The sequence below is a fragment of the Lycorma delicatula genome, chromosome 11 (assembly GCF_047948215.1).
Source record: "Lycorma delicatula isolate Av1 chromosome 11, ASM4794821v1, whole genome shotgun sequence".
NCBI classification, from domain to species: Eukaryota; Metazoa; Arthropoda; class Insecta; order Hemiptera; family Fulgoridae; genus Lycorma; species Lycorma delicatula.
In genome coordinates this window covers 804,072-818,455 of record NC_134465.1, presented here as the reverse complement: position 1 = coordinate 818,455, position 14,384 = coordinate 804,072, and the positions used below count along the sequence as shown (strand labels likewise).

The 14,384-nt window shown below is 30.2% G+C and overlaps 1 protein-coding gene across 1 annotated transcript in view; it reads right to left on the bottom strand.

The window, feature by feature from the left end:
• LOC142332332 (endochitinase-like) overlaps positions 1-14,384 on the bottom strand; it is a 41,103-nt gene that overhangs the window by 8,597 nt on the left and 18,122 nt on the right. Inside the window, exons 5-8 of the mRNA XM_075378711.1 lie at positions 9,247-9,454; positions 6,174-6,252; positions 2,847-3,090; positions 1,346-1,486 (exon numbers count right to left, since the gene is read on the bottom strand). Coding sequence (XP_075234826.1) covers positions 9,308-9,454 — 147 coding nt within the window. The 3' untranslated portion in view covers positions 1,346-1,486; positions 2,847-3,090; positions 6,174-6,252; positions 9,247-9,307. The remainder of the gene's footprint in view (positions 1-1,345; positions 1,487-2,846; positions 3,091-6,173; positions 6,253-9,246; positions 9,455-14,384) is intronic.

Sequence of the window (14,384 nt, the reverse complement as noted above, 5' to 3'; positions counted from 1 at the left end):
TTTGTTTCTTAAAGCTGTTTAGTTTTTTAGAACAGGTAGGAGAATATTCATCCACAAAAATTTCATTCATGGTGTTGCTTTAAAGCTAGACCACAAAAAAAGAGTTCAAAAAACAAATTGATCTTCTCATTTGCTGCAGGAAAGGTAGTATTCTGTTTGTACCTCTACAGCTACTATGAATAGCATTATTTGCTATAAAAACCAATTTCATTATCATTTTCTTGTAGATAGTAGGCGTATGATTGAAATGACTCTATGAAACTAATAAATAAGTATTCTTTAAAACATAAGTTTCTTTTACACCCTATGTTACAACCAGTAAAAATGTATGAATAAATCACACAAAGCAGCATAAGGAGGTAAAAAATAGTTTGTTTTTGTTTTGCATTGGTAATTAATTTTTTTGACCAGTTTGTTTAAGCAACATTATTTTGCTAGTTATATATAGTAAATGCTCTAAAAGTTTTAAATTAAGCATCATATAATTCTTTCTTCATAATGCCACAAATCAGTAATAAATTGTAAACTTTTCCATATGAGATAAAAATGTTTGTAAATTTTTGAGCTGAATATTTTTCAAGTATAAAAGTTTGTTTCATTTTTTAAGAATGTATCTGCAGCAGTAAGCTACTTCATCATGATGAATGAAGTTTAACTACATCTTCTTTATTGACAAAATATATTTTGTTATACAATAGCATGCCTGCCAACTGAAGGAGATATTCATCATCACAAATTTAAATATATAAATTTTTATTTTATTTTAATTAAACATTACATATTGTAATTATACAAGATTTGATAAATAGCAAAATGTTTTTAACACTAATTATCCTAGATGGTTCATATAATACTAATATTTAATTTTACAATCTACATTGCAAAACAAACAAAAAATGAATTGAATGGTGATTTTAGTCATGTACATATTCATCATTTAGATCATTATTGTTATCAAATATAAACATCCCACCTCTTAAAGAAATATATTGAACTGGTATATCACCCTCATATATTTATCTAAATATTTTTTAATAATCTATGGATTAAAACTGATAATGAAGCTTGCATTATTTTCTTCATTTTTAGAACATGTAAATGTGTTGAGCTGTATGTAAAATAATCATAAATTAAGGCTATAATTATTGAACCAAATCTTGTAATGAAACCAACAGCAAACAGTTGTGCACCCAAATACAAAAATGAAGAATATTAATAATATGTAATTTGACAAATATATCCTGGAAAAAAAACGTTATTGAGAATAATACAATTATGTATTATTATTATTTTTTTACAAACAAATTGTCTCAACATTCACGCCCACAGGTATGCTTTAAAATACCTGTGACTGTTAAGGAGCTGGTTCAACCCATATCCAGTTCCCCATGCCCAGCCATCTCTGATCTCTGGGATCAGTCTGTAGGTCTATCTGCCATTTGTTGATTGATCCCATCTTTTGCCTCCTGCAGAGACTTCTGAAACACTTTAATAGAGTAATTCATATTTTTAATTTTTATCATTGCAAGAACTCTTAAAATGAGAACCAGTGATGACAAGTTACTTTTACAAAAGCATTCATATTTCACTGAATACTACTCTACAGTGCACAGAATAATGTCGATTAAGTGGAACTTAATCTCATAATAGTAGTATTGTATTAATACAAAAGTACTTTCATTTTTTTTAATAATGACTATTTATCTTACAAAAAAGCTATTCAATTTTATTAAAAAAGTATAGTGATATCTTTAATCATCTGTATAAAAATCCACGTGTTATTTGTTATACATCAACCGAGGCACACTAAAGACAAATAAATCTGCCTAAATATACTACTCACTTTATTTGTAGATATTAAGAATCCTTTTGATAATGTCAAATGGAATGAGATATTTAAAATTGTGTTGGGGTATAGCTAATGAATAATATATACAATTTGTAGAAGGATAGTTGCTGTTATTATAGCAAGAGATAATTTACATGATTTAATTTTGAAAGGAATTGGACATGAATACCTCAGCCTATGATTTTTCTTTACTTGTACATATAATTAATGGAAAAGCAAGTTTAATAAATATAGGTTAAAAATAAGGATTTAGCTAATGATATAGTTGTTCTAGTGGAAATAAAACATTAATTAAAATAAATTCTGGTAGTATTTTGATACAAAATATAAGGAATGAAATATGACTGACATAAAGGTAGATGTTCAAAAATGTTGAAAAGAGGTGACATATCAGAATTATGAGAACTTTGTTATTTAAATGATAAAATCACAAAGGAATGGGAAAGTAAAGATGATATTAAAAACAGATTAGTACCAACTAAGAGAACCATTTATGCAGCAAATAAATCTGCTTGTACCAAATATAAATGTAGGGATTGGTCAGAAAGGAAAGAAAACTTTAAAATCATTTATATAACAAGAAAATGATGCAGGTTCATAAAATACATGAACAAATTTAAAGAAGTTACTCCCCCCTTGTAAAATGTATACCCCCTTGTAAAATGGAGTATTAGATCGATAGGTTTAATGGTAATCTTTCTAAATTTGGTTAGTGAGGTTGTGTAGAGTATAATAACGGTATGGGAAAATAGACATTAGTATAAATTCACTGATCAGTTTGGGAAAATTGATAACAGTATAAAATAAAACATTAATAACACATTCTCAGAGCAGTAGGTTTTTAGAAGTAGTATTATTTGAAAGTATAATAAAATTTGTTTAATGATATCACATGATGAAGAATGTTATATATATTTTTTAGATTAGCAGAGAAGAATAAAAACAGAGAATACCATCTAGTGTAATGCCTAATAAATAAAGATTCAGAAAAACTAACCACTTTGCCCTTTTCTTTGCAGCTGGAATAGTTGACAAATTGTATTTTAATAAGTATTGTCTTATTCCTCTCATATAATTATAAAAATATTCTTCCCAATTAATATCTTCAATATTAAATGGAAATATTTCTTTATCTTTTCCACAAATCTTGAGTATTCTTTTTAGAAAAATCCCATTGTCTTGTAGAGAAATGTGATACTAACTGTGAAAATTTGTCAACATTCTCTGATATTTTTAGCTGCCTGAAAGTATACCAACAAAAATAAAATGAATAACATGTTTAACACAGTTTTTTTTCACTAAAAATATTCACCAAGACTGCTATAAATAAATATATGCATAAACATTTAATAAACAATAAACATTGTATTTCTGATATTAACACAAATTTAGAAGTATTAGAAATTAATAAAGATTACATAAAATTAAATATATTAGAAAAATATTACATGTATAAATACAAACAAAATTTCAATTTTACCGTTTACAATCATAAGTAATAGTAACAGAAATTTATATAAATAAACAAAACAAAATGACAAAAATATATGCTAGTGGTAGAAAATAATTGTTTTTCAGGGTTTATTCACTAGTCTTATTAAGAAAGTTCTCGGCCTGACGCAAAGATGGTGCAGGTATAACTAAATGACAATGTTGTTTTAGTTATGATCGGATAGGATGTGTGCTGCGAAGTTTCCGACGCGTGTTTTTAGTGGTTTTGTTTGTGGCAATCAAAGCAAGCAGCTTACAACGTATTATGAAAAATAGATAAGTTCGAAATGTTATGAACCGATTTAAAAAGTTTAACCAAGACGGACATATTGAAAAAGCTAAACTCCCCTTCCTACTCGACGGTAAAAAACCGAGTTGATAAATTTAAACGCGGTGTAGCTATACAAAATGAGGAACACTCGGGACGCGAAAAATTGTTACCGACGACGAATTTCACGAAATCCACGCCAAATTAAGTTATGGCCGATTGAAGGTATGTGAGCTTGGTGAAATTTTAAAGATCTTGATAGACCGAGTTCACTACATTTTACACGATGTTTTGAGTGTGAAAAAGATTTACTTTCAATGTGTGACGGATAAATTAACAATCGACCAAAAACATATCGATTGAATATTTTTCAAAGAAAGGGAAACCAGTTTCACTGCAGGAGAGCCATGGCTACAAATAGTGTTAATGCGCCTGTTATAAAAGCCAGTGGCCTACTTTTCTACTGCTTGGGAGTGATTCCATCCTTGGCTTCTGTAGTGAAAGGTTGTGTTTTATTGTGCTCTGTGAATTGTCAGTTGTAACCAGTCCAGCCAGGTGTTCAACAGTGCTTCTACCTGCGTCGCCAGACAACGTGAGAAGGGTCTGCCAGGACATCCGCCGGGCGGCCAGCTACCTGGATTCCAGGCCAGTCACTTTATTTTATTTTTATATCTTTCTAACAATGTAAAATGAACTCTTGTAGTCATTAGTAATACATTATACTAATAGCCTAACATTATAGACTATTTTGATACATCTAAAATAATTTTTATTTTAACAGGAAATTAAACTTTCCAATTTTATTTCTGTTGTGTATTTTCTTACAGCAAGTGTAGTGATAATATAAGATTTAATTTTAATTCTAGTCTTATTTTTTCTCCTTCATGGAAGGAAAAATAAGGCCTCCTCCACCCCGTTCTCCCACCTCGGAACTGTCCGACGGTGGAGAGGAAAGCGGGGCTGGCGCTAGGAAGCGCCGGGACTCCGTTCCTACAATGGAAACGGAGCCCATAGCGGGCTGCAGCAGCCGCCAACCCGCAGGCTGATGATGGGGCTCAATCACAGCCTGCTACCGTCAGGCGGGAGAAAATCCCGCCGATAATGCTGGACTGCCCAAAAGAGTGGCCAGCATTAGCGCGCGATATAAAGTCAAGGATCGGGGGGGCGCCTGGTTGCCAAGAGCACCGGGCTGTCAATCAGGCTGCAGCGAGGCGGATTACCGGGCGGTGCAGAGTTTCCTGCACTCGAAGGGAATCGCCTTTCAGCTCCCGAAGGACAGGGAGCTGAAGGTTGTCATACGGGGGGATCCCCTATGGGGCTACCCCGGAGGAGATAAGGGAGGAACTGACCTCCCTTGGTTTTGAGGTGACTTCGGTCAAGAAGCTCCTCACGAGGGACGGTCGGGAAACCCCGACCTGCCTAGTGGCCCTGAAAAGGACCCCAAGCGCGAGAAAAATTTATGACCTGATTGGAATGCAATTAAATCCGTCCTTAAAATACTAAATAATAATAAACAAAACTTGAAAAAATTAGACCCGCTATTAAAAATTAACCCTTTTAAAAAAAAACAAGCCCAATTAGAATGATCCAGCAGCAAGGGACTCTGTCCCAGGTTCTGCGATAAAGTAGGGAGTAATAAACTCCTGCCAACTTTGCATTCCATTCCATTCTACTGCTTCCACATACACCGTATTCTTTGGATTTGTTTCCACCGAGCAGTTTCTCTTCACAACCTGAAAACACAGTCCACTAGGCAAAGATTCACTTCAAATGATGAGGTCAAAACTGAGACAACCGCTTGATTTGCAGAGTTCGAAAAATCGCATTATACTGAGTGTAATAAAAAGTTGAAAATTCGCTGTCCTAAATGTATCGAATTGCAAGGTGACTAGGTTAAAAATTAAAAAAAAAAGTTCTGAAAAATCTTGCGTTTCTTTGTCAGGACAATAACTCACCGAACCGTCCGTTCGGTAGTTACGAAGTCCTCGTATTGTGTTTTCAAATTAATACCAGATTTTTATTTTTAAATAGAAATTGATATCTCAGGAACAAACTGAAGTAATATTATACATATTCATGCTCAAATATTATCATTAACACAACAATTTTAAATTATTATAAAGTCTCAAAATAGCAGCTACTGTAGTCAGTTTTATAAAATTATAATTTCTCAGCTAAAATATTATACATTTTATTGAAACAAAATGACATCTACTTTATTCAGATATAATGTTAAATAATCAAATAAGGATATAAATATATGTCTGAAGAAATATTTTAATCAAACTTCATTTCTGTCATTAAGAATTATACATTTTTAATAATTTATAATTAAAAATGAATATTTGTACTTCAGTTTTACTACAATTTCCATTACACAATGTGACCAAAGTGGGGCATGAGGGACACCAATAGTTACAGCCAATTCCTAAAAGAGGATAAAATTATTGGATGAATTTCCATCCATTTAAAAAATAAATGTAATAAAAATTTAGTGTTTCAATTTCAGTGGTTTAATAGTAATTAATTATTTTAATTTTTAATAAGACAGAAATATATTATTACCTGAAAACTATCCAGATGTCAAAACATGTCACATTTAACCAGAAAGAATTTGCAAGCATACCATACACTCGTGGATATCCTGAAAAAAGATACAAATGGTACAATTACTTATTATTAACAGATGTGAAAATGTAAATAACTATAAAAATTTTTTATGCTCATTTGAGATGATAAAGATGGAATATTTTTTTAGCATGACCGAAGCGCTATATGGCCCATTATTTACTCTAAGAAGTAACTAATTTGTTATATTTTTATCAAGTATGAAAATTGACTAGTGTGCATTGATAAAAACTACATCTTACTTATGTTTCACTGTAGAATATAAATCCTTTAAATTTTTTGACCTCTCCATATCCAAAATGATAATAAATTAATCTTCACAATATTTAGAAAACCCAGAACAGATATCTATAGTGCATCTAACCACCAATCGCTGTAGGAAAAATGAAGTTTTTTTATAATGTTACATTGTCACCCACAATTATGGGTCAGTGTGCTACATAAAGTACAGTACAAATCACACTTAATGACAAAAATACTTAATTTCATTAAACGTAGGGCAGCAGTGCAACTACCTACATTTTCAAAAAAGAAGTTATTGTGTTGCTTTCAAAAAAACAAAAAAAATATGAAAGATCATAAAGAATTCTAATAGAAAACACACTGACATACAACCCAGGATTTCATAAATTAGACTAAAGTGATTTCATTAAATATTACATCGGACAGAATAGATGTAAATTTACCTACAAAGAACAACAATTACTCGATATGACTGAATTAAATTTTGCAGATCGACTGATAAGAGAATATGCGTGTAATGACATTAATAGAAAACATGCAAATTCTGCATTTCTCAAGTTTATGCATTTTGTTGATGACAATAATAGTAATTAACAATATCTTTTGATTAATGATAATTCGTGTTTAATAATTTTAATTATAATTTTATTTTTTAAAACTAATTCAATTATCTTTTGAACAATATATTTAATGTTCTTAACACAAAATTAAAGCAATAATAGATAATTAAAAAAAAAAGTATAACAAAAGAAATGAAAATTAAATAAAATAAAATATCAAACACATCATTTTGATGTGTTTGATATTTTGTGTTTGTATTTTATTTTGTTTACTTTTCTATTGTTTTGTATGTAAAGTCTTAAAATATCCATCTTATAAATCTCAAATACAATTTACTTAAAAATTACATTACGTTATGGATACAAGCACAATTACAATTAGGCACTTACATCAGTTCAATTTCAGTCTGACAATTCATGAGAAATTTCTGTATTCTTTATCCTTATGAAAAAAGTAAAAAAACAGTAACATGTAGGGGGATTCAAATCCATTAAAAGTTCTACTTTTAGTAGCTACTTGAATCTGAGGTAGTAGCATCGCAAATCAATTAATATCAGGAATATTATCTACTCACTCAAGTAAAGGATTACCACCACTTAACCCTCCATTGGGGGGTCTGGGTGAATGGTGTATAATGCAGTCAGATAATTCCACAGGGCATAAAATTTTAGGAATGGAAGACTGTTTTGCTTAATAAAGAAAGGTTAAATTTGTTTTCAGGTAGCTGTTTAATACGTAAAGAATAGAGATTAATTGAGGCATACATTAATTGAGCTGAGGTTGCTGATCACTAATACGCAGTTCCCATCCTAGGTACCATAATTTCTCAAGGAAATGAAAGTGGAAACTCGGTGTCCACAGCGAAGCTTGAAATACTCCTACTGATGGGGCTGTTTTTCTTATTATGTGGTCCACTACAGATAGATGGACTGGATTTTTAATTATTCAGTCTCTTCATTAATCCTGGATCCATTCCTCCCTTGGAGTGTCTAGTGGGTTTTATCTGATTTCTAACTGGGGTCTGTACTGTGGATATGGACACTTTAGATATTTAGATAAATGTTGATTTCTTTTAACAGAGTAACAGTATTTAGAATAACACAGAATTTCAAATAATTTGTAAAAGTGTAGATGTTAAGGGAATGAAAAAGATTTATTGTATTCCAGAAGATGAAGGAAAAGTAATAAAAGATTAAGAATAAAAAAGTCTATAAGAAATAAAACAAATGGAGCTCTACAATTGCAACTACCAAACATAAATTAAAAGTTATTGAGAGATTGAACTACATCAATAAAATTACTGTGAATAAGTTTTCACATATAAATAATAAAATATGAGGGAAATTTATTGTAATTAATGGACAATGAAAAACATCACTTATATTTTTTATATTCCTCACACTTCCTCAACAGCTGAAGTCTGTTACATATCAAAATCCCATTATGATTTATAACAATATTTTTGACAAAGTGAAAAATACAATGGAAAAACATTTCTTTCTTTTCCTAGTATGCCTGGTGTTGGATGCTCATTCTTGGAGATGTTTGTACATTACTAATTTTCATGAATGATTTGTATTTCATGTAAGGTCACTTACAACCGATGAGATTATATATTCATCTTCTAAGCAACAGCAGTTTTATACTCGCTTAGTCTCTTAGTGATAACTGAATTTTATAGTGAATAAAAAATGCCAAGCCTTATTCGAATTTAAATTTTGTGACAGCCACTCTGGCAAACTAACAGATATTAAGTTATGGCATCTAATGGACATCCTCAGTAAAGAATCATTTATTTAACTACAGATGTATGAGCAGAAATTTAGTGGAAAAAATTCTGTTGGTATTTATAAACTGACATTAATAACTCTACATAATGATTATAGAGATTATATTATTTTTATATATTAGATAATGAGATGGTTATTAAAAATGTGTCAATTCTTAACATACAGACTGAGGAGAATATGGTTTCTTTAATAATTATTTAACCGGGTTGCAAAAAGTAAAGGTTATTTGGATACTCAAAATTCACAAAAAAAATCTATCACATAATATTTCTATTCTACTCCACAGTTAGTTAATTTCATTCAGCTTGGAACAATAAGATAAGTAAGTAAATTAAACTAGCGATTTAAAAATTGGTTATCGTTATACAGAATGTATACAGTATAATTTATTATTTTATTTTTGGTAAAGAACTTACGATCTTTAGTTGTATAACCACCACCACCAACAGGATTAGAAGTTTTCTAAGGACCATCATATTACGATTTTACTGTGTAACCATCTAATTCTTGTCCCATTGCATTCATTAATGGGAATTTTCCTGTTCCACAAGCCCCTCTGAAGTCTTCCATAACTACAGACCAAACCATGATACCTCCAAATCCTTCTTCTTTTAACCAAGCCATCTACAAATTAAAATAATAATATGATTAAAATAAAATTAAATATAATTAGTAATAGTTATTTATACCTTAAAAAAACCTGCATCTTGTAAAAATCTGTAGTTCTTTTTGATGTTTACTACAATATGTTCACTTTACATATTGGCTGCCAACTCTGTAGGATTTATGAAACCTCCTGTGTGTTCTTAAATTCTGAGTCTGTTGCGTATGGAGTTTCACTATTGTTTAAAACTCTCCTCCATTCAATTGTCATCTGTTTAGCATGTTTATTTTATTTTAAATACACACAATATGAAATTTACTTCATTATCTAAAGTTGGATTAAGAGATTTTTATTTTTGTAATATAATAATTTGTTCAGTTTGGATTTTTCAGATAACTCAGCCGATAAATTTTTTCTTTCATTTAACTACTTATAGTGTAAGGTGATACACAATAGGCATAGATTTACAAATAACTTATATAGACCACTGCTACTGAAAAACTGTATAAAATGTGCTTTATTGACAGGGCAAAAGTAAGTTAAATTTATCAACTGAATTTTCTTCACAGTAAATAATAATAATAATAATAAAAATTGAATAATTCATTCAATGGAATAAATGATAGATTTGCATAAAATTCATGTAATAATTTATTTTATTTAATGGAATTTACAACTACATCGATTCAGATGTTTGGCTACCTCTGTTATATCCATTGAATTGCAGACCATGATTATTAATTTGCAGTATCATTATAACAACATTTATATTACACAAGTAAATGTAATTTTACCCATTCCAAATGGAAACAAAACACCGACGAAGGAGTGGCATACTTCAAATTCACTGCGTCACAAAAAAGCAATAATGAGCAAATTAAAACAATGCAAATTTATTTCTTCGATAGTAATGAAATTTTCCATAAAGATTGTTGCCTACAGGATAGACTGTAAATCAATATGTTTACCTAGAAAATCTTGAAAGACTCCATAAAACAGTTGCTGGTGTGAGACCAGCCATTGAAGACAACTGGATGCTGCATATGACAATGCACTCTCAATTAATGAGTTTTTGGTAAAGAAAAACATTCCTGTAGTTCCTCAATCACCTTATTCACCTGACTTGAATCCCTGCGACTTTTTCCTGTTCCCGACTTTAAAAAACACCTCAAAGGACACCATTATGGAACGGTAGAAAATATTAAAAAAATATATAACCAACATCTGAAGGATATTCCAGTTCTGATTACCAACACTGCTATGAAGAGTGGGAAAACTGTTTGATGTGTTGCATGGTTTACCAAGGAAACGATTTTGAAAGTGATAAGAGTCCATGTACTTATAATTGGATTGTGAATAAAAAGTTTTTCTGAACCGGTCTCATTACTTTATTTACAGATCTCATAGATATCAATGGAAGCACACTTAATTGCAAATAATATTATTCTACACAATTCATAATATATTTATTTATAAGTAGCAATATTTAATAGGCTAATGTAGAATTTTCAAGACTATATAATGATTATTTTCAGATATAGATACAAATATCATCTATGAAAACAATAACAGTGAACAGAAAACATCAACCGTACCACAATAAAAGAAGTTTACCAAGCATCGGGTGAGATGAAGAATTAGAAAGCAGCGGGAGATCAGACTTTACTAGATATCTGGAAACATGCAGGAAGATCAGCAAAATTTGCCCTTCATCAACAGCTTGTCAACATCTGGATCAAAGAACTACCACAACACTGGAAAAAAAGCCCTAATCCATCCACTACACAAAAAAGGGGGTAAAACGACCACCAAAAATTACAGGGGAATCTCATTCCTCGAAACAATATATAAAATTGTTTCAAAAATCAAACTCAGCAGGAAACAGTCGGTCCTCAACTCAAAAAAGAACTAGGAGAATACCAGGGAGATTTCAGACCCTGGAGCAGCTTTCCAGATCAGATCATGAGTCTCAAGCTAGTAATGGATTACAAGAAAAGAAACAGACATGTGATAATGTTCGTAGATTTCAAGAAAGCTTATGACTGTCCGCAGAGAATCCCTACTAAAAATTCTAAGACACCTTAGACTACATACCAAATTAATAAACATGATAAAATTGATCATCACAAATACTAAGTTGAAAGTAAAATTCAGAGCTGAGCTCTCGGAACCATTTCAGATCAAAACAGGACTGTACCAAGGCAATGAGTTCTCACTACTATAATTCAACTGTGCTCTAGAAGAAGTAATGAGGGAATGGCTCAAAAAATGCCCCCAAAAGTAAAAATCTGATGCGGTCACCACACGACTTCCTTGTATACATATTAAATTACATATACACATTTTTACTGCACTTCATTTAAACTTATTTCATTTGAAAGTGATATACGATCCTCCAATTCCTTAATAAAAGTGGACAGTTGCTGAAATATTAGTTATTAACGTCAAATATTAATTCGTGAAATATTAGGGCAGAGTTAAAGTCCCTTTATTACTTGTATTACTAGATCAGTATTATTCGCATCTTCATGAGTTGCTGATTAACAAAAGTTTCAGATTTCTGGTGTGTCGTATAAATAAAAATTAATAATAATTAAAAGTATTCCGTTTAGTGAACTCCTGTACTGGTTATAAATGTTAATTTCGACCTTACAGTGTAAAATATTCAGTTTTTATTATTGGATTAGTTGGTGAATAATCAAAAATGAAAAAGAAATAATCGTACAGGAACAAAAAAAATAACATGAAGAAATATATCTCAGAAAAACGACAAGAAGATGAATATGAAGAGAAAGAAAATGTTAAGATCAAAGGAAGAATAAAAAAAATTAAGAGATGATAAATATAGAGGAAGAAAATGTTAAAACCAAAGAATAAAAAGGAATAAAATGTTACAAACCAAAAAATAAACAGGAAGAAAATATTGCAAACAAAGAAAGAATTAAAACATTAAGAGAAGTTGATATATATAAAGAGGAAGAAAATATTAAAAAATTAAGAGAAGATGATGAATATAAACAGAGAGAAAATTTGAAAACTACAGAACATGTACACAAACTAAGATCACAAGCATTATATCAAGCCAAAAAGCAATTAAATGATTGAAAAAAAAAACAAATGAAATGATGATCAACTCCGACAGGGAGAATATTGTCCGACAATATCAGAGGACTAATGAAATAAAAGATAAGAATTTTTTGCAATTTATTACAGATCAGGCATGTATGCCTCAGTGTATATGTTTTTTCTTGTCAGGGTCTATTTTTCATCCAACTTTAATGTAGATAAAATTAAACAGAAATTCCAGAATAATTAAATAGAAAATCCAAAAATAATACAAATCTAAATTATAATTTTCAATTAATATTAAATAATCAGATGTTTCACCAAATCTATTACATATACACATATGTAATAATGGCTATTAAAGTACATTTACACATTTTTAAAAGTATATAGACTCTTATTTTACTAATAACTTCTGATTTTTTTTCATATTTTTTTTTTATTATTATTGAATAATTATTTATTTTATATTTTTTTTTACAATCACTGTTAATAATTATTAATAAATCAATATATTTAAATTTAAAAAAAAGAGATGAAATCAGTTTTGAACCATGTGCCTTCCCCTTGTAAGATCCAAAAATTTCATTAATTAATATTTTATTTGGCTACAACTCTGGATCCAATGAAGATAATACCATTTATGATATATCATTGAAAAGCTCTCAATGAGGGTTTACTGCTGTGGTTAAGAAAAAATCCAAAATCCATATTTTTTTGGATCGGACACTTTTGAACCAGTCTATTACAATCAAAAGGAGAGATGCACAACTACATGTTACAATAGTCCAAAATCCAAAATTTCATCATCCTATGGCTAATCGTTCTTGAGATATGCAAGATATGTACATACAGACGTCAAGTTAAATTAGTAAAAATGGATTCATAGATGATCAAAATGGATATTTCCATTGAAATCTGAAAATCAAAATTTTTCACGATCATAATACTTCCTTTACTTCGTACAAAGAAGTAAAACTAGGCCAAAAAACAAAACAAAACTGGCCTCAAAATATCATTCGAAAAGACAGAAATTATGCCCCATAAACCAACACGGATGTAAACATAAATGGTAACAAAATCAAAATAATAACCCAAATTAAATAACCTTGGGGAAATAACAACAAACAACCTAAATGAAAAATACTCTACCCAAGTAAGAAGAACTAGCTAAAGCTCAAAATTAATTTTTGAGCACAAAAATATGACACTACAACGTAGTTGTAAAACCTGATGCCACTTATGCGGCAGAAACACTCTTTCACTTGAATGAACAATCAAAGATAGACAGAATCCAGAAAATCGAAAGAACCTGCATCAATAAAAAGTACCAGAAACACGGGGCATGGTGGATCGTGCCTTACAAAGTTGAGTACAAAGAGTTAGAACCCATCAATGATACTGCAAAAATCAGAAATGGAATCTTTTTATTATTAACACATTATAAATATTTTCTAAGAAATGAAAGAAATTCTTTTCTTAAAATCATACTGAAAGTTTTTTCTCTATGCCACGCTTTTCAAGAATTATTAAAAACAATAAAGTCCCGTAATTTTGTAAATTAAGTGCAACAACTTTCTTAACACTTTGAAACCTAGGCTTCTCAGCACATGGTGGTATGGGCAATTTAGACTGGTTTAAAAAAAATTCTAACTTATAATCGTAAAATTTCCTTACAAAACTTTTATCACCTGAAAAAAAAGATATTCACATTTGTTCTAAGTAAAAATACGAAGACAAATGACAAAGAGCAATTAAGAACATTTTTTTAAAAATTGGATTAGTGCTGTCATTTATTAAATTTTAATGGTTTTACAAGTTAAATTAGTAATTTTGGGGGTAAAAAACAGTGCATGTCCATGATATTCAGGTCTGAATATTATG